A 25,002-nucleotide genomic window follows, 5' to 3' on the forward strand; every position below is an offset into this window, starting at 1 on the left:
GTGTAAGATTTAAATAGTAACCAGTGAAACATCGTCTCTCTGTACAGTTTTGTGGCAAGTTCGGCATGTACACGGGGATATGTAGCGGAAAAATGGTGTATATAGTTAATGTGCAAATTCACTCAGTGAGAATAAGTACCATAATCTGCTCGTATGGCCTGCAGTGGTCAGCCGTACATGCACATTTGATGAAGGATTCCTAGGGACGAGTATATTCACCCAGATCTTGGCTGCTGATTAAAATAGAAGTGCTGTGTTGTTATGCCAGCCCCACACACACACACACACACACACACACACGCTCACAGTGACACACACAAAACCACTGCCACTGATACTTGCTAACATCCCTACCCTTTGTGTGTACGTGTGTGTGTCATTGTGTGTGTGTATGTGTGTGTCATTGTGTGTGTGCTGGCTCATGCAGAATTTTTAATAACCTCTTTTGATTAGAATCCCCCTGCAGCAGCTTATTTAGGGCTGGATTTGGAGCGGGTTTAAAGGCCACGGCCCCCCAGGGGGTGCTCCATTGCACTTCTGAATTCAAATACGATGTCCTTGACACCTCTGTATCCTGTTCCCATTTTGCACTATTTTTGCTGCAGCAGCAACAGATGAGTAGCTGAGAGTTGGAAGGGTGGGGGGTGTGGGCTCCTTAAACCAGCTGTTAACCTGTCCCCCCCCTTTCCCATTTTACTCCACAGAGTCGCTCTAGGCAAGAGGACCCAGAGCAAGCTCGACTGAAACAGAAAGCTAAGGAGGTAAGCTGCTGCGGAGATCATTACCCTTGACATTTCCCAGACTCCAGCGTATTAATTTTTCATGCCTCACTACATATGTAATGCCATTTAAAGTCGAACTTAAAAAAGTTTGAGGAATTATTTGCGCCGATTGATGCCCATGTGTGGAAAATGATTTTCTGCTCACCAAAGACACCCCTCCACTTCCTTTTCTTCATCTATTGCAGCCTCTTCATCTTACACTGAATTTTGACTAACTGCTGTTCATTGGATTCTGCATTTTTAGTGGTGGGAGAGTTATCGGGGGGGGGGGGGATTCACCAGTAACCTGCATCCTTTTTTTTTTTCCTTCTCACTTCTTTTGAAACACCTTTGTTTCAAACTAATTTATTTCCCGTGAGCGTTAATGACATTTTATTACGAAATAAAATGTAAATTTGGAACGATAACCTTTTGTTTCTTAAAAACGAGTCAAATGGCATTAGTGGTTAAGTAAAGGCATAAAGAGAAGTCGGCGTATGCTCAATGAGGGGTTCAGATGTACCAATTCATGCTCTACATTAACTTTTATTACTTCAAAGAAGTAATAGGCTACAGCACTATAAGTGTTACAAGTTTTTCTAATAAGGAAATATTTCGGCTGATGTCATGCACTTTCACTGGCAGCGCCGTGATGTACGATTCTCGTTGTAAGTGCAAGTCTCGTATCGGATAAATTCCCAGCGGAGCTCCGAAAGTAGACCGGTCTTCTTTTTGTGGTTGACTAATGTTGTTTATGCAAACAAAATAGTTCTGTCGCAGCTTAAAGTTTGCATTTGTTTTTTTATCTTTGTTTACTCCAGAATAACTTCATTGGGTGCTCTCACTCTTTGGCTTGTGAACAAGGATCAAGAGGATCGCTTCCATTGAGTAGTCAAAGTAGTCAGGAGGATAAAACAACCGTCAATCACCTGTTGTTGCTTGTTGATGTAGAACGTAAGGAGCAGACGTGGTTTCTTTGAAGCCAATCTCTTTTTTTATCAATTTTTGCTATTTATTCAGGTAAAGTTTACTGAAACATATGCACTTTTCTCAGTAACACACTTATTTATACTCCCATAGCTCTACAATTTTCTACTTGACAGCTCCCCGCTGCAACTACTGTCTTTTAATGGTGGCCACTCAGCCATTTATTTTTAGGAGTAGCTGTAAATGTCTTTCTCAAGGGCAGCCCAGTATTGTTGTTTTGCCAAAGTATTTAATTTGGGGGATTCTCTCTTAGTCTGTGGTGTTGAACTTGTGACCTTCTAGTGACAAGCCGACTCCTCTTACCTCTGGCTACTGGCAGTGCTGCTCTGTCTTTTCTCTGCGTCTCTCCTGGACATCTTTCTAGCATCAGTGAGCCGTGCTGCAGTTTAGAACATTCACACTAGATCTCAGCCTACCCATAAGCCCCACATGCAAATGAAGCAGTGTAATAGGCAGCGTGATAGGTTTGCCCCAGGGGCCATGTGATCAAAGTGGATCTCCTCCCCGTTAAGTGGCAGTCCGCTCGTCATCTGGATATGGCCAGATTAGCGCCTCGTGAGGATATGCCGCATGCCAGTATGCACATTTTTATTTTCATCCTGGAATTTTAAGAAGGTGGTTTGAAAATTGTTACTTTATGTAGGCTTTCTCCCACTAGATAGAAGCGAGGAGGACTCCGAACCCCCCCCCCCCCAACTATACCCCACCCACCCACCTACACACACACACACACACACTCAAAATCCCCCTCCCCTACCTCTTTCTTTTTTGCTTAATGGCCATCGTTTCTCAGCCCTTGTGCCTCTCCGGTTTTCATCACCTGACTGGCTCAAGGGGACAGAGCTGGCTGTTTGTGTCACTGCAGAGTCTGTCGGCAGCTCACACATCTGTGCAAATTTCATCAGGATAATGAGCCCCAGCTACTCTTGCAGGCGACGGGCAGAGCCAGCTTCTCTTTAAGCCCCACTCCCTGATCACGCACATACTGTACACACACACACACACACACACACACACACACACACACACACACACAAGAAAAACAACCATCACCACCAAGCAATCATCATTTTGGAGAGATGGAATTACCGAGTGTTATATACTTGAACCAAGTGTCGGCATGTATTTCAGCCGCCACAAGATGTGTTTGAGGAAAGCAGGTGCAGAGTGCCGTGCGTCCACTGTAGCAGACCTGTGTCTGGTGTGAAGGTCAGTGACCATGGATTATATCAATGGTATGAATCTTCAAGCTCAGGTTGAATGTCAAGTGAAGTCACTTTTATGCATATAAAGGCCTTAAAAGCAAATTACAACTTTGCCTCAGAGAGCCAGTCCGTATAACAGACTGCATCCTTGAGTCATGCAGGGAAAAAAGTCACACCAAAAAATCTTGAGAAACCTCAAGATGCGGAGTGTGATGTGCTGTCTGTTCATGATCTTTCAACTACACACAGGTTTAGATTGTCAGTATTTTTAAGACTCTGCACCAGCGACAGCCGTGTCCAGAGGAATTATGTTTTCTGGTTGTCCGCTCCATTTTTGTGAACATGATATCATGGTATCACCTTGAGGGAACTTCCTCAGGACTCAAGGATGAGCTGATTAGATTTTGGTGGTCAGAGTTTAAGGCCTCAAACTCAACAATGCTAACTGTCAGGAAATTTCACACAGATAAATGATGAGGTGATGACATCCATCCATCCATCCATTTTCTATGGCCTTTTCTGTTAAGGGTGGCGGGGGGTGGAGCCTATCCCAGCAGCCTTTGGGTGAGAGGAGGGGTTCACCCTGAACAGGTCACCAGTCTATTGCAGGGTCTACACTTATAGACAGACAACCATTCACACTCACAGTCACACCTACAGTCAGTTTAGAGTATCAATCAGCCTCGTCCCCTCTTGATGTCTTTGGACTGTGGGAGGAAGCTGGAGTACCAGAGAGAACCCACACAGGAACAGGGAGAACATGCAGACTCACACAGAAAGATCCTGTGCTGGAGCCGGGGCTCGAACCCCGAACCTTCTTGCAATGAGGCGACAGCGCTAACCACTGCACCACTGTGCCGCCCCGTGATGACATGCTATGTATCAAAAAGGTCCAAGGTCGCCTTGAATATGACGTCTTAATATTCCACAAAATATGGTTCTTGCTATCATTCACTACATCCCAGTAAGAGTCTGAAAGTCCAACTGGACGGGTTGGTGGAAGCATACAGCTGTGTGGTGGAGTGATATCACTTCCATCATGTAGATCCACACTTAACTTACTGACTTTTTTCTTAGTTTTTCTTTTAGCTTGATAGCACAACAAACTTAGTAAACCTCACTTCTCCACAGTCCATAAACTTTAATGTGGCAACTTAGAGAGAAGGCTTCTATAGAAAGTATTAGAAAAAATAAAAGTACTAATCAAGTGGATTTGAGTCATTTGGACATAAAATCTATTATTTGGTGGATCCTTGTGTTGACCATACAGGACAAATTTCTACTGACCATGTGTCCAGGAGGATAAATCACAATGTTTTGTCATCTGTTTGTCAGCTACCAGGCCAATCTTTGTGCCACCCTGCATTCTCTGGGGCTCTTTGCTGCAGTGCTCAATATAGAAGCGCTGGCAAAACAGGCCACTGGTGCAACCTCCTGCAGTGTTGAACTCTTTAGCTGACAGCTTGTCAGCAGCCACGAAAGAGAGACATTCTGCAATGGAGGTAGCTAAACTATCAGGTTGTTTTCACATACATTTAAGAGAGGCTGTGGTTATAGCTCGATTAGTCCATCCGCTCATCAGAGTGCGCCTGCCTCCAGGTGGTGGTGTGTCCTTTTACAGCTGGTGACAGATCCTTCTTTTTTCACTGCACCTTTGTTTCATCACATACCGAACAAGTTCACCGGTTGTGTGCCTTTTCAACTTAGATTTAAAGACTATGAAACACAAACAGACAACTCCTGAATGTGAGACAGCACAAAGTTTGTCTCTTTGTCCAGAAAGGCCTGGTTCTTTCCGTAATTTCACCTGCCATGAATACACCCCTGTTCAATGCCGCAGGGGTCCGACGGAATACGCGCAGACTGCCAGGGCGATCAAAGGACACTAAGCATGGACATGCTGGGGTCATTTGACTCTCAACTGTATAACCTAGGTGTGTTTGTTCGACCTCATACAATTTTCCTCAAAAAATGGACCACATTTAGTTGTGTGAAAACAACAGTTCAACATTTTCTAACATCAAGTAAAGGTACTGTATGACTAGAACACAGCTGTTAATTCTCTAGAATCTTATATTTACATGTCAAACATTATGAGCTACGACATTAAAGAGTAGACTTTTGAAGGTGTTTAGTGTGGTGCATTTGATACAACATTTTGTTTTACATTTTTCCAGACATTAGATTAGAACAAAGGATCCCACATTTAACAGTACATCGATTTACGTCTTTCTACTGAAGGGTACAATGACCATTATAGGTGGCACCTGCAGGTCTTTATGTATAAAGCCCTGCTTCTGATTGTGTATTTGTATTTATAACCGCATCATAACCCAACCTTGTCACCAGCAGTGCAGGCTGGTCAGATAGTTGTTGGCAGAGATTTTGCGTGAGAGCGGTAGAGTGGTCTAGCGCCTCGGTTTCTTCCATTCACTAGCATTTGGCCGAAAGGTCAGATGGGCTATTTCAAAAAATGCCCCCAGTGAAAATCAATGGGCAAATCGTGGAGCTCAGTTCCAGTTTGTTGTTGTTGTTGATGGTGGTGGTGGTGGTGGTGGGTCTGTGTGTTCTGTCTGTTCCATCACTGAGGCAGGAGGCCAGGCAATGCCTAATCATTGAGAGTGAGAGAATGAGAGAGAGAGAGAGAGAGAGAGGGGGAAGGAGATCGAGAGACAGAGACAAAGAGACAGAAAGGAAAAGAGACTTGAGGGAGGGCGAGGTGAGGCAGATAGAGAGGGTGTGAAGGCCAGTACAGATACATCACAATGTCAGACACACAGACACACTGCAGCCACAGATTCATCATCGCAACTGCGTCTGCAGGCACAACTGGACATAGGAAACAAGTGAACTGGAGAAAAGGAGTGGAGAGAGGACAGGAGAAGAGAGACGAGGGTGGAGGGAGAAAGACAAATTGGCTACCACAGCTGGCCAAAATCTTGCCAAAACCCCTGTTAGTTCTGTTCAGCTGTGAAAGCAAAGCACGTCATGCCACACACTGATATTTCCTGTGTTCCAATGTGTTATCATAAGCTATTGCTTAAATAACTTGTGCTTAAAGTGATGCTTCGTCACCAAAACATATCACTTGTTTCTCAATTATTCACCGTTGGATGTCTTGAGTTCATGAATAATTTTTCTCCCTGCTTGACTTCTTGATGAATTAAGAAATCATGAAACGCTATCACATGCTTGTTGCAGCTGGAGACAGAAGACTAACAGCAAAACTACTTAAAATGTCTGTTTACATGGTCAAAGTCACCCTCCAGAATAATTCAGGTCATCTTTATCCAGTGGTGTATGCGATAATCCACGCTTTGATTTGAACTAAGACCTGCTTAAATTAAGAAGTTCTGGCTGGATTATCCCAGATGATGCCTTTGAAACTTTGTTAACAGATGTTTTTTATATATATATATATATATATATATATTTCTGTTGTTATTCTTTGGTCTCCATTAAGTGGGGTTGCATTTTCTGAATTCTTGATTCACCAAGGTGTCATGCAGTGTAAAAAACACTTTTTAATGAATTCAAGACATCTAACAATGAGTAATGGATATAAAAGCATATTTTTGAGTGAAGTATCACTGAAAACGGACTGTTAGTTAAATCCCAGTGAGTGACACTGAAACCGAACATCCACGTACGTGTTCTGCGCTTGATTCATCCCAGTTCAAAATATGGTAGCTGGCCTCTTCTCTTGAGCGACTTATCCATTAGAAAGTGTATTGTAGATATCTGTCTGAGCAGCCACTGTTGAAGAGTCCTGATTGGGACTCCCTCTCTCCCTGCTCCCCTGAAAATGCTTAGTGGCTTCCCACATGACTGTGGTTCGAGTGAGTGAGAGTGCAACACGGAGCTTTGTCAAACTTCGCTGGATAAACAAAGGTTAAAAATGGTCAGCTGTGTGTCCCACTAATAGCCCAATCACTGTAGGCCCTCTCCTCTCCTCTCCTCTCCTCTCCTCTCATCTCATCTCCTCTCCTCTCCTCTCCTCTCATCTCATCTCCTCTCCTCTCCTCACCTCTCTTCTTCTCTATTCTTATTCTTTTTACATTTTTCCATATTACCATGCCCTCACAGCAACTCTCCACGCTTCTTGCTTAGAGTGATTCCAGAAGACTTTTGTGAAACCGAGAGCTGTCCAATGGAAATCTCAGAGGTTTTTGTTAGAATAATTCTCCTCAAATGTTTTTCTTCTTCAGGCATTGAGAGATTCTTTTGCCCATTTTGATGCACCAGCATAGCTTGAAATGTCTTGAACCTCTACTGAATTAATTCTGCCTGAGCTCAACTTTGAACCTTGCATGGTTGTAATTAAAAGCCTACAGTTATTTGTACAGCTCTGCTGTATATGCTGTATCTACCTTTACATACATACGTGTTGGAATCCATGAATTAAATGAACTATGCTTACTGTGACATGTGCACGATCACGGTCAGTTTTAGCCTCATTAAAGAATTGTTCAAATTAGTTTTATATTATAAATCAAAACCCTGTTCAGCTGGTATATCAGGACCTAACGCACATATCCGTGCTTCTCGTTTGGCCGGGCATTCTCCATAAATGACCAGGTCACAGAGAGACTGGAATCCACCCACACAGAAAGCCCCATCAGCCAGAGCCTCACACTTCTCCAGAGAGGAGAGTCTCTTGTATGTCAGAGGACAATGTATCAGCCCCTTAGTTTTTATTAAACCAGTTATATCTGCAAGTTCATAGGCTCCCATCCTCTGGCCCTCACAAACTGCTCTGCTCGAAGAGGCGCTCTCTCCCATTAGGCAGGCCCCAGGGCAAACGCCTGCTACCCTCCTCCACGCTCGCTCCTTCTCTGTGCTGACTTTCAAAGAGAATTCCTGCTGTTTTGTGTGTCCCACTTCATAGTTATCTTCTTCTTATTCTGGCCTCACAGATACCGAGTACCTCAGAATGAACAGAGCTGTGGTAGTCCCGGTCAAGTAGATGGTGCTTTGCAGGTATTCTGTTGTTTAGAATAATCTTACAAGGACAAATTAAGACATCTGTTTTAGAATTCCTCAAGATGTGCAGGCTACTAAATAGTACACTGTAACCCTATTTTTATTTGTTGCTTTGTTGTCTGTGGTCTCAACTTCAGTTTTTTCTTCACCTCAAGTCATGTTGCAAGAGAAAAAAAAAGAGGCAGAGCTTTAAAAGTACCTTTGGTGTTCCTGTGTGTTTTCGAATATTACAAAGTGCTGTAATGAGAAGGAAAACAACAAAAAAAGAGATTCTTTTTTGCCTCAGAGGGAGATAGCGACTCGTCTCCTCGCTGTACAAGCCTTTAGGTTCACTTTTCTCTTTGTGCGCTGGAGCACTCCTTGGGACTCGAGCAACAGGGGAATTGGGCATGCTGAGCTATGCTGGTGGCGAGGTGCCAGCCTCCTGTGCCGGGGATATAAGTGAGAGGGAAACAGGAGGCAGGACACGTTTCAATTAGGCACATAGTGAAGATGGCAGAAGGGGGGGGGGGCACCTTCACCTTCACCTTCACCAGCCAACTTCTCCCTTCTGACCTCACACAAGCACACTCCTCTTCCCTGAATTGCTCTGTCCCACCTTTTCTCTTGTTTTTCATTTAAAATCTAAGGTGTCATTTTTTTGTGGAATTCATATGGGAAGGACAGTAGCGGGGGGTATTTGTGAGGTGATGCTAAGTGTGCCAGCTCGGCCTGCGTGTTTCCATTAGATTGTCATGTTGGCTAATTAGAGAGCGGCAACATGATTCACCTTGTTAATTAGGAAGACTTGCACACCATGTGCCTGGGGCCAGTGTGGGGAAGAGGAGCCCAGCCTCAGAGCCTGCTAGTCGCCTGCTGCCTATGAAGATTCCCCTTCTCATCTACCTTCCTTTCACTCTTTTTTTTTTGATTTGGAAATGAATAAATCATTGAGATCGTCCTCTCTCCGAGTGTGAATATCTGAGTTTTCATCTTTCCTGGATGCAAATTAGGCGTGATCAATAGAAAGGGACGAGCAGCGAATCTAAATGTTAAAAAAGAGAGAGACAGGGAGAGAGCAGACTGCTTGACGAAGCATAGAATGAGACAAAGCGAGAGAACATTTAAAGTAGGAAATTTTCCCTTAGATAAGCAATATTTTTAATGATCACCACTCTCCTCCCATCGCTCGCTGCTGTAACACCGTCAGAATCTGCTTAACACCGTTTTCTGCCTCCTTCATTAAACGCTGTTCCTCAGCAAAATGTTCAGCTCAAATGTTATTATTTATAGAAATAATACTTAATTTCAAAAGAAAGCCGTCGTGTCTCTTGGATACAGATTTCACACAATCTTCCTCTACATTGTTTCCTTCTTGCAAATAAGTTGCAGATGAAGAGGAACCATAGGGTCAGGACAGTGACACTCACTTAATGACCTCAGCTGCAGGGATGGCTGAGGGCTCCGAATAATTGGTCCTTGGTCCTGGAAACACTTCTGACATACTCAGCTTCAGAGGAGACGGAACTCTGTGAGCCCAGACTCTGGGCTCACATATGTAGTCAGAATTCATCTCCATAGGTGAAGTAATGTTGTTACATACAGAATTACTAGAATATATTTTTTAAAAAAGGATACACCTTTATCATCTGTCATGTTAAGAGATCGTTCTTGACACAGAGATACAAACAGGCATTGTTTTAGAATAAGATTTCTAAAAACTTCTTGTCACTTTCAGTTGTATTATGAATATGCGGTTGTGTGATTTTGTTAACTGCCAATAACGATGTTCTGCATGTGGCCTCTGATTTTATTGTTCATTGTTTATTAACATCACAATGCATCAGGGCAATTAGATGTGAAAGCTCCCAGCACAAGACATGACATCATGAATGCACTGCACGTATATTTCATATACAACAATTCAGAATTCAATATTTGCTCTTAAGAAAGACTGGATGATATATGATGTTCATGTCATACACGTTCCTGTTTTGTTTTGATATAAAGATGAACCCAAATTAGCTGTTGAAACCTGAACTATTTCCTCGTGGTATCAGAGTGCAGATGGAGAAATGACATCTGATTGGTTACTGCAAATGACTCTCTCCCTGCAGCGAACTAACTGCCAGGCACTTCACACGAGGGAAGGCCTGAGGATGCAGCTCGCAGATGTTCACGTAATGTCGGCCATGTGGGTGTCAGGTGAATGAGATCCACGGAACACAGAAATGCATAAAACGTCTCTACACACTCGTGTTAAGTCAGGTTTAGTGTTTCAGATACCTAAATGTTATTTGAAATACCAAATAACTCATCTGTATGCGATGGAATGGGGAAAACATCTTCCCTTTCAAGATTTGTCAATAATGGTATTCATTTGTATGTGTTGAAAGAAATCCATCCATCCATCCATTTTCTACCGCTTATCCTGTTAAGGGTGGGTGGGTGGGGGGGGGGGGGTGGACCCTATCCCAGCAGGCAAGAGTCGGAGTTCACCCCGGACGGGTCGCCAGTCCAGGGTTGCCTGGCACATACAGACAAACAACCATTCACACTCACAGCCACACCTACGGTCAATTTAGAGTATCAATCAGCCTCGTCCCCTCTTGATGTCTTTGGACTGTGGGAGGAAGCTGGAGTACCAGAGAGAACCCACACAGGAACAGGGAGAACATGGGGACTCCACACAGAAAGATCCTGTGCTGGAGCCGTGGCTCAAACCCAGAACCACCTTGCTATGAGGCGACAGTGCTGACCACTGCACCACCGTGCCGCCCTGTTGAAAGAAATATTTGAACAAAAAATACCTGTAGCATTTTAATTTGGATGATGGTTTCTTTATATTATAGCCAACTTTTGTAATGTTTGCCCTCAAAATCTTCCCCCTTGGTGGTTTATTACGCTTTCAGCAATACTGCACTGTCAGTACTTAATTTTTCTGTTGCCATAAGTGTCAATATCAGATTCAACTGATAACAAGCCAAAGTATTGAGGGGTGATTACTTTACTTCTTTATTTATGGGCTGTTAATTTCCCTTTAACTGGGCCGGTCCACTCCCACCGTTTATTTGCTCTTCCCCCCGTTGCTTCAGTTTTTGCAATGCATCTCGTTTTTCAATAAGACCTCCAAATCATGTCCTTAGTTGTGCATGTTGCTCAATGGCCTCCGCTTGCTGTGCTAGAGGAGACAGCGATGGGATCTTTGTGACATCACTTATGGTAGGATGCTTTGGAAGGATCAACAATTGATTACCAAGGTCAAGTATCTTGTTTCCTTTTTGGTCACATTGTAGTGCTGTGCCTCTGACCATTGGTCTTATAGGCCCCTGCCCCTGTCAGTCCATCCATCCATCCATCCATCCATCCACAGGTTTTCTCCTCTAGAATGCTGATAGGAGCTTGCTGTGTAACAGCAAGAATCAAGGCCTCTGTATGAAGCTATGATGGAAAACAGAATTTAAAAAAAAAATAAAGTGAACAGGTGTATAGCAGATGGATAGAATGGTGACATCAAATCAGGGGAAAGGGCATCATTATATTCATTATAGCATTTATATGACAACAGTGTCTCACACCCTCGGGGCACCTTGAACCCCAGAACAGCAAATAATAGAATACATTATTACGTTATCATTAATTATCCCCTGATTTTTATTTTTTATTTTTTTGTTAACACACCAGAAGTTTGACGGATTGCCAGTGATATCCTTCGAGGCATTCTCTTACACCGCTCACACTGAATATCATTATTATTGGTGTTCCTGAAACACGGTGCTAGCCTCGACATCGTCCACGCCAGTAGAGCGAGTTACGACAAAACCACCTATAGACATTAATGAGTCTATAATATTGCCACTCCACCAAACATTGATTGTGCTATTTTACATTTTGGTATTTTGTTGCACAGATTTTGATACCTTTAACAATCTCTGCCCCCCACACAATGCAGTTTGTATAAATGCAGAAAGTGTTATATCCAGGGCAGCAGATCTAACCAGTGAGATCATCACTTGACCTGATGACCCTCACTGAATTCACTGCACCTTCTCGTACTTTCAGTGTGTCTGCTGATGAGCATCCCTACAGCATTGGACAGCAACCAAGCTGTCTAACATTTATTACAATTATTCAAATGTTTTAAGCTATTTCGTTGTCAGGATCTGTGTCAAGAAGCACTTAAATGAATTATAGTTGTCGTTTACTGTATTATCAAGGATGAAGTACAGGAAGTTTTGAAAATGGATCATTTTGAGGTTAGGAATTGGCTTGAATTTGAAATCTTGAATGAAAAATGCTTTTTTTTGTTCAGCATATGTAGTTTTATCTCTTGAATAATATCTCTTGAATAATTCAAGAAATTAAGAAATCTTTTTGCACTTGAAATCAAATGATCTTGTCGTCTCAAAACGAAGCGTTACGTGAACACAACACACACTGTGACAGTGAAACACAGCGACCATGAATTCTATGGGTAAACTTGTTTTTCACAGTTGCATTTGTAGTCACAATGAAGGCATTTTAATGTGATCAATCACCCTGAAAGTCTGACATTTATTCTGTATGAATGCTGTAATGTAAAATATTGGAGTCTGATCGGGGGTGAGGATTGCCTTACTGACACACTCCTTTGCTGCATGTTATCCCCTCTCTTATTTTTAAGCAGGAAATATGTTTTCAGAATTTCTTGTGCTTATTTCTTTTTTTAGATGGAATGTCTGGCTCACTTTTTTGTCATGTCATAGGTTAAAAACGGACTTCAAAAGTTATATTTTCCACTGAAAACACACACCATCCCTTTCACCACACTGTCGCTCAGGCTAGCAGGTTAGCGCCATGCTAAGAATTTGATTCCCGCTATTTGAAATATGCACTCCACAGAAGCTCTTTGGGGAAAAAGCGTGCACCAACCATGGCATATGTTATGTCTATATACTGAGAAGCTCCCTGCTGTGTGCTGTCCAGAGCTGGCTAGGGGGGAGGGTAAAGACAGAGCAACTCTAAACTCGTGGTCTGGCTTTTATTCTGTGGTCTTTGCAGGGCAGAGAGCCCTTTAGCTTCCTTCACAGCCCCGTAGCTGCTTGTGACGTCAAGCCGAGCATGTTCTGCTCTACCAAGGACATCTGTCTGTAAGCGTCTGGGCTGCCGTAAGCACGCCCTCGGGCCAGGGGGAGGGAGGAAAGGAGAGGGGGGAGAGAATGAAAAGCCTTTGTTAAAAACAGCAGAGATGGAGAATGGCAGGTTGGCCATCATGGCTCCTGCAGTTCATCCTCCTCCTCACTCCAAGCATATCAGAGTGCTCGAAGGTTCTTGCTGTATTTTAGACATTTTTGCATCATAAGGGAGTATACTGCTCACTCTTCTGTGTTGAGAAAAAGCCCTGTTATTTCTTATTTAGTTCCTGACAGATATTTTTACGAAACTATTAAGGGTGCAGAGTTTGAAGACATGTCAATAATTCAGGATGTGGGAGAATGACGGGTAAAAAAAACCAAAAAACAGAATGAAGAGGATTTATTGTTGTGTCCTCTTCTCTACAAATGTTTCTGATGTGCATAAGAAAGTCCAAATACATATAATATCATCTTAACATTCTACATCTAATACATGCATTGGACACCAAATATACTATTAGAATGCAAAAGAGGGACAGAATATTTTCAGTTTAAGAAATAAAAACATTGCTCATGAGGAATAACATTCAGCTTCATGACGTTAGTGGACTGGACAGCTCATCACTGCTAGTCGTTTTACTTAAGCCTATCCTTTAGTTTGTTAGCACTGACTGCACTGATTTGGCTGCACAACGTGTGAAAACCCACGCTGATGATAAATATAAACATCCGCTGCCCTCAAGGTAGATGTCTTTGCCTTATTTAAATATGATTTTGGACAAATCAGTCGGGAAACAATTCATCCCCATACATGAACTGCTAATTCCTGATGGTTACCTGTAAAGTAATATTGAGCCATGCAGGGTTTTGTTTTTGTTTGTTTTTTTAGGCACAGCAGGATTTGTTAGTTTAATCCGAGAACTAAGATCTTTGGTGGTGGAAAGTGAATAATTTCATTGTTTCTTCAAGAACTTTGAACTGTGTGTGTTCTATTTGTAGTCAAATTTTCAGTAAAGATTAGAAGAGATAGATTCCCGGTAACAGAGAGCTTTGTGCAACTGCGACATGTGAAAAAATCTTTCTCCATCACGTCGGTTCTGGAATGTACATGTTTGTATTTGCCATCAGTTTCCTGTTTCCCCAATCTGACCACAACATGTGCTGTTTGCTTCCAGACCAAAACCTCTTTCTAACAAAGCAGTAGATTGATTCTGAAAATGTTCTACATCTTCTGACCTTTACTAATAATTTGACTTTACAAGTTCCAGTTCCTTGCTTTAAAAGGGCACATGTGAAGACTGGAAGTACTGGTATTTATTTTGAACAGCAGATATTTTTGTGGTATACGATTGATCGAACCTGGCAAATGTATGCATCCTGCCAGCTGGTAAGTTTTCCTGCATGGAATGAATCTCTGTGGTGACCTTTGGGGGTTTTTGGCAAAGATTGTACCTGTGGCCAAACATTGTTGACAGGCTATTACAGAAAGAAACATAATTCTTGTACTTATAGGTTCGAATTTAATTTCTCCGATGTGTCCTCCGATCCAGATCCAAAGAGTACAAATAGACAGATGATGAAGAATAATTAAATGTAGAAAAGGCCTGGAAAATCAAGACAAATAGTCTAACAACATTAGTAGAGGAACAGCAGTGGCATGTAGAACCTCTTTCAAAGAGATTAATGATTTATGATAAAACAGACCAGAGACCGACGGCAATGCTGTATGACTAAATCTCAGCAAACGCTCCACAGCTCAGTGCAGTTGTAATACTTCATAGCAGTTGCCTGTGTGTGCCGGCGAGTTCCAGATGAATGTGTTTTATGTAAACATTACAATTAAATAGCATTCAAATGTTCAAAAGAGCAGGAGAAAAAAAAATCTATCAAAGGTCGCCCCGTGTCTGGCTTGTATCAGCTGGCAGTCATCAAAGGAAGGTAGACTCGGCACAGTGGCACCAGATTGAAATCAGAAATCAGTCTTCCTGTGTCATGGCGGCCTCATCAGTGACGGGAAACCTAGACTGGAGGGTTGCAGATGGCAAAATGAAGTCTTCATTTATCATACAGTCATAAATCTGAAAATGCAGGCAGTTGCTGTGGGCGCTGGGAGCCCATGCCTGGTGCCAACTGCCAGGCAGAGATGCCGGCATCCTGGTGCCATCAGAGAGATAGCGGACCTTTTTCAATATCTCTCTCTCTCTTCTGCCTGATCGCACTCTCCCAGCACACTTTGAGGAGGGATTCTTTAAGGTCAAGCCTGGAGAGATTTGTGTTTTGTTTGTGGTGGAGCATCATAAAGTTAGCATTGATAACATTAATGCTACATTCGACATGGACAGGGGCGATAATCATCATCACCTGGTTAGCTGTATTCACCATTGACTCTATTATTTTTGACTTCCAACTCAACACCCTCAGTTCTGAAAGTACTTTATGGAACCATCCATATCATTGCAATTATCCAGTATTTGTTTTACTGTTGTGTCCTCCTTTCAACCACCCTTCATTACAAAAGAGATAAGTAAATATGGTTAGATATTCAGCTGGACTGCTATTATTTCCCTTACTTTGTGTTGTCAGTGTGTTTGAATATTTCAACAGCTCCGCCATGCTAAATGTGAAGTGGCAACACCCTAAAGGGCATGCCTTGCCAGCGGGGTTTTAGGGAAAAATCAGAGGCAACTGCATGCACATTTTAGATCAGACTTTTTACACCAAAGCAACCTTTCACAGAGCGCCATCTGAAAGTAACATGAAATTTTCCCCTGATCCAACAAAATACATGCCTCACACAAACACCAGTGCCCAGTGAACACATGCTGAGAGATAACATAAAAGAACATGAAAGACATGAAAGCGCACATTGATTGTCCCTGTTCGCTTCAACCCAGGCCTCTCTCCCCCAGCGGGCATGCACGCAGGCAAGCTGGTGGGTATGCATTCGCTGTGCTGTGGCCAAGATTGATAGGCGAGTGTGTGTGTTTGTGTGTGTGTGTGTCTGCATTGTGTTTGCATGTTGGAGGGATTGCTGACACCCCCTGTGCCATGGCCTCAGGCCGTCACACGTCCACCCAATAGAGAGGGCAGCTCCTAGCGACACTGGGTTCCCCCTCAGCCCCGCGGCAAGACATGACATTACCTTGGGCAGTGCCTCCCCACAGTCTCCCCTTTATACATCACAAACTGCAAAAATCACAACGGGACCATGTGACTAGACCCGCCTTTTCATACACACACACTCTCACACACACACACACATGCATAATCTCTAACAAGAGCTCTGTTAATGGCTGACAACAGCCTTCCATTTTGTTCTGCTCAGGATAGCTTATACAACACAGGGATGGACAGATAAGGATGCAGAGGGGCTTCTTTGTTCGTTATTCTTGTCTAATCACTCACTCATTCTCATCAGGTCCTTTAAAAGTGTGACAGTTATGATTGCGAATGCTTCTAAAATTTCGTAACGAAGTTTTGAAACCAGACAGACTCATCAAGCATCGAAGCTGATACTTGATATGAAAAGTGTGACTCCCCCTGCCCCCCAACACCCCCCCCCCCCCCCCCCCCGCAGACGCTTAGTCATACGCTGTAATGTGAAAACCACAGTGATATTAAGATTCTCGATTCAAGACAGCAAGTTGTGGAGTGACTTTAAATGATGTGTGGTGTGACCTGGTATTACTTAGGTAGGATTGTCATATATTCAGTCTCTACAGACTCAAGCATTGTATTGTAATAAATAGAGCACATTTCACACGGGCATCTAATGTCCTCACTGTTGCATTTGCCCACTGGTGATTTAGAAATGAGGAACTTGCTGGGACCTGCAGTCATGAGATACTGGAGCAGTGTGACGCCACGTAAGGTGATGAGGGTGACTTTATTTTCTAATCTTTCTGTTCTGTCTTCACCAGATGCAACAGCAGGAACTGGCCCAGATGAGGCAGCGAGATGCTAACCTTACAGCACTAGCAGCCATCGGACCCCGCAAAAAACGCAAGGTGGATTCACCAGGGGCCACCCCGTCAGGGACTGAGGTAAGACCTTGACTTACTCACAGCGCACTCTCTCTCTTTGAACATCTTTACTGGTGTTTAAAAGAAATTAGAAATAGGAGAAACTATTAGTGTAGCATATACACTTTTATCTCATTAAGCCAATGATTCCCAAACTGGGGTAGGCGTACCCCTAGGGGTTCACACAGTTTCATCAGGGGGGATGCAGAGAAACCCTGTGGTATCCTCTCAAAATCTCGCCTTAAAAATAAACCCCTTTCAGTGAAGATCTGCTCCTACTCTTCCTCTGATTGGATCTCATTTAGGATCCATAAACAAGGCAAGCAGGAGCCAATCAGGGGCAGAGTAGGACCACAGGGGGGTTCTCTGGAGGTTGCACCCTCAGTATCTTCCCTGCTGGATCAGAAAACAGTCGGCTATTTTGCACCTGATATGTTGCCTTTCGTGCTCAAATATCAACGAATGGTTGAAAGTGTAACTCAAATGGATTTACCTTTGTGGTGCTCAAAAAGAAAACAAAAACGCCCAAAATGTCACGTTGCCCTCCCGTTCACACACACTCACACTGATGGTGGAGGCCAACATGTTTGTCGCTGGGGGGAAGTGGGGATCAAACTAGCAACCTATCCATGACTTGAAGACCACTCCACCTCCTCAGCCGAGCGTCCCCTACTTTTTTCAGTCTCTCCAGAAAAACAAGATTATGTGATCGCATACTTCAACGCATAATCAGCCAAAGTGCGCACATTTATGCGGGGCTCGCATTTTTTCGAAGACGCCGCACTTTCGCCGCATAAATCTCCCATTTCCATGCAAAGTGCGTGAAGTGAAGTATGTGAGGCTAGCATGATTTCTCAATCCATGCATTTTCGTTACAAAGAAGTCACACATATACACGGATAAAGTTAAAAAATGCTGTTTACTTCTCACAAGAGCTGCCATTTTCCTCCTGTTGCCTTGGGAACAGAGGTGATGAAGTCCGCAAATCAGTCTCATTTGCCAACAAAAATAAGCTTGGAACTCGTTTGGCTCATCAATGTTTTGTAAGTTTGAGCCATGTGTTTATTTAGGTCTGAAACAAAACAAGATTAGAACTTCATTATTCCCAAGCACTGTCTGTGACGCAGTGTGCTTGCTTATTATAGGACGCCATTAGAAATGAATCCTTACATTTTTGTTTTAATTCATCAAACCACAGTTTTTGCAAGTTCCCGCAATTTCATTGCATATAATTGAATGAATATCCCGCATATTCCATCGTGGGTTTTTTTTTTAAAGAAAATGTACTGCATAATTTTGCCTGCAACAATCACAAAAAACTCTGCATTTTCCTGGAAGGACTGTATATCGTCCTAGCAGTCTAATGCCTCAGCTTTTTTTCTCACAGGGATTACTTTTACATTTGTTGGCCTCATAATTTGACAGAAACTATGAAGTTATAAGTCACCTCTGCTCTGATAGTAGATTTGTGTCACAGTTCATGATTAGAGAACATTACAGTCACATTTACGGTCTTACAGTGTGCAGACAATAACCCTGATTGACTGCTGTAGAGTTTCCTGGTTATTAAGTTTACTTTTTGCTTGCTAATCTTGTTAACCTAGTTTTCGGGCACTTTTATCCATGTTTCTACTGTTTATTATCACAGATAATCTCAGTGGTCAGCAGCCCGTCTCACTGAAACATTTTCACCTGATTCAGCCTGGCTTTGTCGTTGTGGTGGTTTTACTGTAACATCCACTTTTATTCTAGTTTTAAAGTTTTATAGACTCTGTAAAAATGGTTACTTGTATTCTTTGATGTTAAAAAAAAAAACAATTACACAAGTAGTTAGGCCCTGGAAACATACATTATTGTGCCAACAAAACAAGATAGTATCTTGCCTCAACAAGTGAGTGAGTCATGACAACTATCACTTTCATCTGTGAATCATTACAAACGCTCTTGGTCTTTCATAGGGAAATGTTGAAAAACCTGTGTGTTAACTCCCTGTTTACTTCATCTTTTATTTTTCACAATCTCATAATAACGCCTTTCTTCTATTATTGACTCTGAGTCACTCGTTCGTCAGATTTGTGTATTGTTAATTCATTCCTTGTATAACCGTTTCGGAGGACTACATTTACAGTGGAACTAACTCATGAAATGAGGTTGTTGAAAGAATTATTTCCTTTTTGCAAAGACTTAACAGCATCCATTCCATCAAGATGAAAAAAATATTTGCCTGATGGAGACAGTTTTGAGTGGTTTTTGTTGTTGTTGTTCCCTTAAGGAGCCGCATTTTGATCTCTCTGATTAGGCTTAAAATAACATACACAATTCTGAACATAGGAACGGATGCCACACTTCTTGCAAACTTATCGTGTGAAGATTTTCAGTTTCGGGGTTCATTTCAAAGTTCATTTGTTCTGTGCCCAGTATAATGAGGTGTCGTGAGGGTTACAGCACGGCATAGTGAAAGATAAATTCATTCATGGCTTGCATGAAGGAAGCCAGAGCAGGTTTTTGCTCTGTCTCATAAACTCATGGACAATATCTCTAGATAATGGAGCGTGCTGAGTGACAGGTAAACCGACGATCATTTAACAGGTGTTTCATTCAGTAATACGCCAACACTGACAAATCAGTGCCGATGGCGAGGAAATTGTGGGTAGCAAGACGAGGTGAAAGCCTGATATGTAGTTTAAGGTTTATCACAGGGACGGTCAGTTATACTGAGTTTTACTGAGTCTTTGATATTAAATGCTCATCTGCAAATTGCTTAAGTGTTCCCATCCGATACATTTGTTGTTAAAGCACTGGAATCATTATTCATTGGAATCATAATTATATCACATTTGAGGTATCAGTTAAATCATGTAAAAAAAAGAGAGAGAGATCTGTGTTATTTGTCCGATCTATTTGTAATATTTGGTATTGATTGTTGAATCACAAAGTCATAAAACAATGACAGAAAAGCTATTGAAAACAAAAATGTATATTGTGGCTTAAAATATTCAAATGAAAAAGAGATAATAAAATCGTACAGAAAATGAGGTGTGTCTCATTTGTCTAGTTCAATGATAATCTGTGTTATTGATTTGGAGTCATAGAGACAATTGACATGGAAGCTACTGAAATGGAAAAAAAAACCTTCTGGTTCAGGAGTAATAAGTTGCTAACACAGCTTTGAGGAAAACTGAGCAAGAACAAGCAAACTCAATACAAGAAGGATCTAGGACAGCTGGGACGAGATGAAGCCTGAGACTGCTGGGTTATAAGCACACAGCAACCCCTGAGCACCAGTGTCACCCAGAAAGGAACCCATTATGGTTGCATGTTGAATCAGATCTTTCAAACTGGATTCAAGTTCAAGTTCAGTTCGGATTAAAGAACATTTGAGAACATCTTCTCTGTAAGGTACAATTCAACAACAGCAATACGAGCCCAAAGCCACAAATGAAATGAAAATAAGTCAGAACGTAGGGTCAGATATGAGTTTTGCACTGTGGGTTTAAGTAAGGTCCCAAATACAAAACACAATGAATAACAAAAGAAAGATCAGCACAAGTTGTTTCCTAAAATAGCGAGAAAGAAATTCATAAGCTGCCTCTGGCATTTACACCTCGAGGAGTTTTGCCAGTCATGCTAACTGATTAATTGAGAATTTTACTGTCAGGATAGAACCCTAATGTGGCTTATTGTGTTTATGCGTAACTGAGGTTGTTTAGTGAGAGAGCTGTGAAGTGCAGCAGTGGGTAGGCGACACAGTGTGCAGCCCTCTGAACTATTGTTCTCATGTTTATTCATCTACAAAGTGCACGAAGACGAACAAATCTGCAATCTCAGATTAAAGTTATGAGCCAATACCTTTCTGGAGGCAGCAGGGAACGGGCTGTTTTGTGGACAAGGTTCTTTGTTGGTCTTTCTTCCCCCTTGGCATTGTTTGGAAAACCATTGTAGCTTTAACACCACTCATTTTCAGTACACACAACCTGTTTAGTAATAGCCAAATTTAGGAATCGCCAAATGAACAATTATCCACAATCTCAGTGGGCAACTACAAGGAAGACTATAGGAAATACAGGCAGGAGGGAAAAATGTCAAGAGGAAACTACATCTTTATGGACAAGACACAGCAGCAATCTTGACGGGACAGAAGAAACGCTTGTGGAAAAACTAGTTTTTTACTTTTGAAATTTTTTTAGACGCGAGAAAAAAAGTTGTTTCCTCAGCAGAAAATTATGTCAAACCTGCCAGATAAACCACTTAAATTGTCAGAGGTGCAAGCGCAGGTGGCTCTTAAAGGGAATGATTTTATGAGTGATTGCATATTCACGTTACTCCCAAAACACACATATGACGAGATTTAATCGTGCATCTTAGATCTTTTGCATTCAGTTGCTTGGTTAAGGCCCGTAGTGTCGTTGTAAGGCCGTTGGGTCATCGCACACTACCGGAAACAGCTTCAATACATTTTGGCATCACTTCTTCAAGTCTCCAGCATTCCGCTGGAGGGATGGAACACCAGTCTTCCACAAGGTATTCTCTGGCACAGTGTTGTAATAATGATAGTGGAGAGCACTGTCTAATGTTTTCGTCCAAAATCTCCCCTGTGTTCAAAGGCTTTGAGGTCTAGTGACTGGAAAGGCCACAACATATGATTCACATCATTTTCATTCTCATCAAACCTCTGGGTGACCCCTCTGTCCTGATTGAAACTGTCCTCATTCAGTAAATTTTCACACACATTTATTCACATTTTTTCCCCGTCATTTGTAACCCCTCTGTACACTACAGCTACACACAGGTTGACATACTCTCAGGACTTGCCTTGTCTGGTCCTAATTAAAGAGATCTGCGTTTGTGTAAAAAAAAAAAAAAAAGTCTGCTTCTTGAGGTTCCAAAAGCACTAACTTAGGTGCCATGTATCTCTAGCATAGGCTCATAAATGATGTCATGCACAGTTGCTGTACGAAGTCACATTTTCCTTCAGGCAGTAGGGGAAATATTGAAATTCTACATATTCTTCTGTAAATATGATGAATCTAAAATAAGGCTGAATTTTGAATGTCAATTGGTCATTTTAATAACCTGCTTATCGAGTTGCATCTTCACATCCTTCGCTTAGCAGCAGTATGCTGCACAAATGCATAGTAATGCACCCGGTAAAAAAGCATAAATAACAAAATAAAAGCATTACTTCTGGTCCTTGAGTGCAGTGCCAACCTCTTTCAGAATGTTTTACCCTGATGGGTATTAGCCTGCGACCTTCTGCTGCTTTCAAAAGAAGCTGCTTTCCTAAACCACTTTCCCAAATGCAGTTACACAACATACACATGAATATACATTGTTCTTGAGTTTTTTTTCCCTTTTTTCAATGTGCTGTTCATGTTTAATTAGAGGGGTATCGTCACAGTGTGCCCCCACCCCTCTGGAGTGATTGCAGAGGGGGCGGGGATGGAATCTTAACTTATTTTCACTTCGTTTTCACCTCCTCACATTTCTTCATTTCACATGGGCTGGAAGCGCCTGCGGCGTTCTCTTTCCCTTCTCCAGAGCAAAGTGAATGTGACTTTTCTAAGGGGGTCACAGGATGCCTGGAGGCCTGTGGGTGTTACTGGACTGTTGCCTGCTCTTAGCTTCACTGAGGGGCTTGTCATAGATTTCATCTCCACAGAAATGAGCCGGGGGGCCCTGGCCAGGAGCACAGGCAGCCAACGTTATGAAGGGCCCACGCTGATTATTTCCCTCTGACATCGCATCCTGAGCTTTCCGCATTAATCCCAGACAAAGGCAGCCCTTCAGTGCTGTGCCAGAGCTCAAATTAGGAGCCAGATAATGGCCTTGTTGAGATCCTGCTCTGTTCAGCAGAAGCAGAGCTCCTGTTGAATTTCTCCTCTTCAATATTCCTTGCCTCCTGCTTTTTCCTTCCCCCATCAAACCACCTTTCCCCCATGTTAACACTGTGACGGAATTCAGGTGACACAATTTCACCCCTTACCCACAACCTACCTCCCCCATTCACCCACCTTTAATTTGATGGTGGCTCGGAAGGGCTTGGGCCTGTGCCTGGATGGATCGCCACGGGCTGTGAAACTGATAGCCAGTCAAGACTGGAGTGTCTGTCTCCAGCCTGATCTAGTCTGCAGGATTGAACAAAAGGGGCCTTACAGGGATCCCCAGGGTGGATTAGTTCCAAGGAGCCAATGGCTAGGTCGGCTGGCTGACTGGCTGGAAGAGGGCCTGCTGTGGCCCCAGCAGTGGGTCACAGTACAGGCAGGGGCCACACAGGCAAACACCGCAACCCTCCCTCCAGCTCAGTAGTCCCCATCCTACAGCCTTAACCCTCTAATCAGCACACACAGGCTTTTGAAGTTTTGCATAAAAGTCAAGGGTGAGCTGCTTTGAGGAAGGCGGAGGGATGAAGTGCAGTGACAAAGGGCAGCTGAAGGTGGATGGAAATTTGACTAGGCCTCAAATGACCTTTGCCCTCAAGATATTAGTGTGACCAGCGGGTAGTGCACAGAGCGTAAACCTCACTCCAGGGGAGGCTGTGGTGACTGACGCAAGTGCCTACGGGTTTTAGCCTCCTTACTAGCAGATCGGCCATTCTTTGAGCTCAGCATTTGACGGTGCCCAACTAGTCACAACACAGGTTCCATTAGCTTATCCATATTAGCTTGACGATGACACTATAATGGAAGTAACGTGAAGTTTTCGAATAATGAAAGAGGAAGATCGATTCTACTGTGAATGCAAATACCCAGAAAATGTATACCAAAGTCGAAGTTCTTTACTGTTAAAAGCTCATTCTTCTTAAAGTTTTTAGATCTGTATCCCTCTGCTACAAACCCATGAACAGTGCAGGAGGTTGTTAGATTTCAAACAAACACACCGTATGTATGCTCACTTCTTTAGGCATATCATTAACGTAAGCGATTGCTGTGGTTGTAAAACTTTCTAAAAGCACTTTATTCACAAGGATTATTCAATCACACCCTCTATATTCAGCCCCTCAACAAATTTAGCATGATATGAACACTTTACTCTTTCATTTCCCCTCATTGATTTCCCGTGCAATGATCTTCCTCAGATTTTCTTCATCCTTTCTAAACTGAGAGGCATCTGTTTTACTATCTTATGAGACATGGATAGAGACTTTACAGTACATCTGAGGTTTGCTCTAAAGGTTCTGCGATGTAAAATCTGCCTCAGCGTAAAAAGTCCTAAAGTGTTAAACACGCTCTAAGCTTTAAAACATCCTTGACACATTTACGAGCTCAAAGTTAACATCCAAGCACTTAGGCCATTTATCACATCAAAGGAAGAGCTTTGTTTGTTGACGTAAAAATGACAATGGCAGCGAAAATTGCCCCGGTTTGTACAGGCTCACTACCTTTCTCCTATCTATGTCGACCAGGCGCAATGCAAGGGACAAAGGTAGGTGAGTGATTTAATAGTGAGCACAGTCTATTTTTCTATTTGAATTCATTTCACCTCTTTTCTTTGAGGCTGTAGATCAGAAAGAAGGAGTGAGGCAATAGAGTTGAGAGGCATGGGGAGAGAGGGGGAAAAGCACAAGGAAAACTGATGCCCTTTCCTCCAGCTAAATTAACAGGAATCACGTGGAAAACAATCTGAGTCTCCAATGAAGGAGGGGAGGGGGGGGGACCATTAAAATTAGCCCCAAGCTATGGACTGCACCCAATATCACTAAAGCTGCACTCACTACAGATGTGGAGGCTGGCTTACAGGCAAACTATGCTCTGTTCTATAGCTACAATTAAAATCAACCTCGCTGCCAAAAAATAGGAGGGGGAAAGAGGGGGTAGAAAGGCAGACATGGAACATCAAAGACAGATTGAAATGTGTAGTCAGTAATAAGAGTGGTCTCCAGGCCCCGAGGTTCTCCATGGTCCCCTTGTTAATGAGAAATTTTGACCTCTGGTTTGTAAGTTAAACTTGTAAT

At 42.6% G+C, this 25,002-nt stretch overlaps 1 protein-coding gene across 2 annotated transcripts in view; it reads left to right on the forward strand.

The window, feature by feature from the left end:
* LOC147269703 (transcription initiation factor TFIID subunit 4) overlaps positions 1-25,002 on the forward strand; it is an 84,245-nt gene that overhangs the window by 40,576 nt on the left and 18,667 nt on the right. For both annotated transcript variants that reach the window (XM_086189452.1, XM_086189462.1), the window contains 2 exons: positions 705-761; positions 16,950-17,072. In XM_086189452.1, coding sequence (XP_086045578.1) covers positions 705-761; positions 16,950-17,072 — 180 coding nt within the window. The remainder of the gene's footprint in view (positions 1-704; positions 762-16,949; positions 17,073-25,002) is intronic.

Source organism: Aulostomus chinensis, chromosome 2, assembly GCF_037954235.1.
Source record: "Aulostomus chinensis isolate RoL2024-O1b breed Wild chromosome 2, RoL_Achi_v1.0, whole genome shotgun sequence".
NCBI lineage: Eukaryota > Metazoa > Chordata > Actinopteri > Syngnathiformes > Aulostomidae > Aulostomus > Aulostomus chinensis.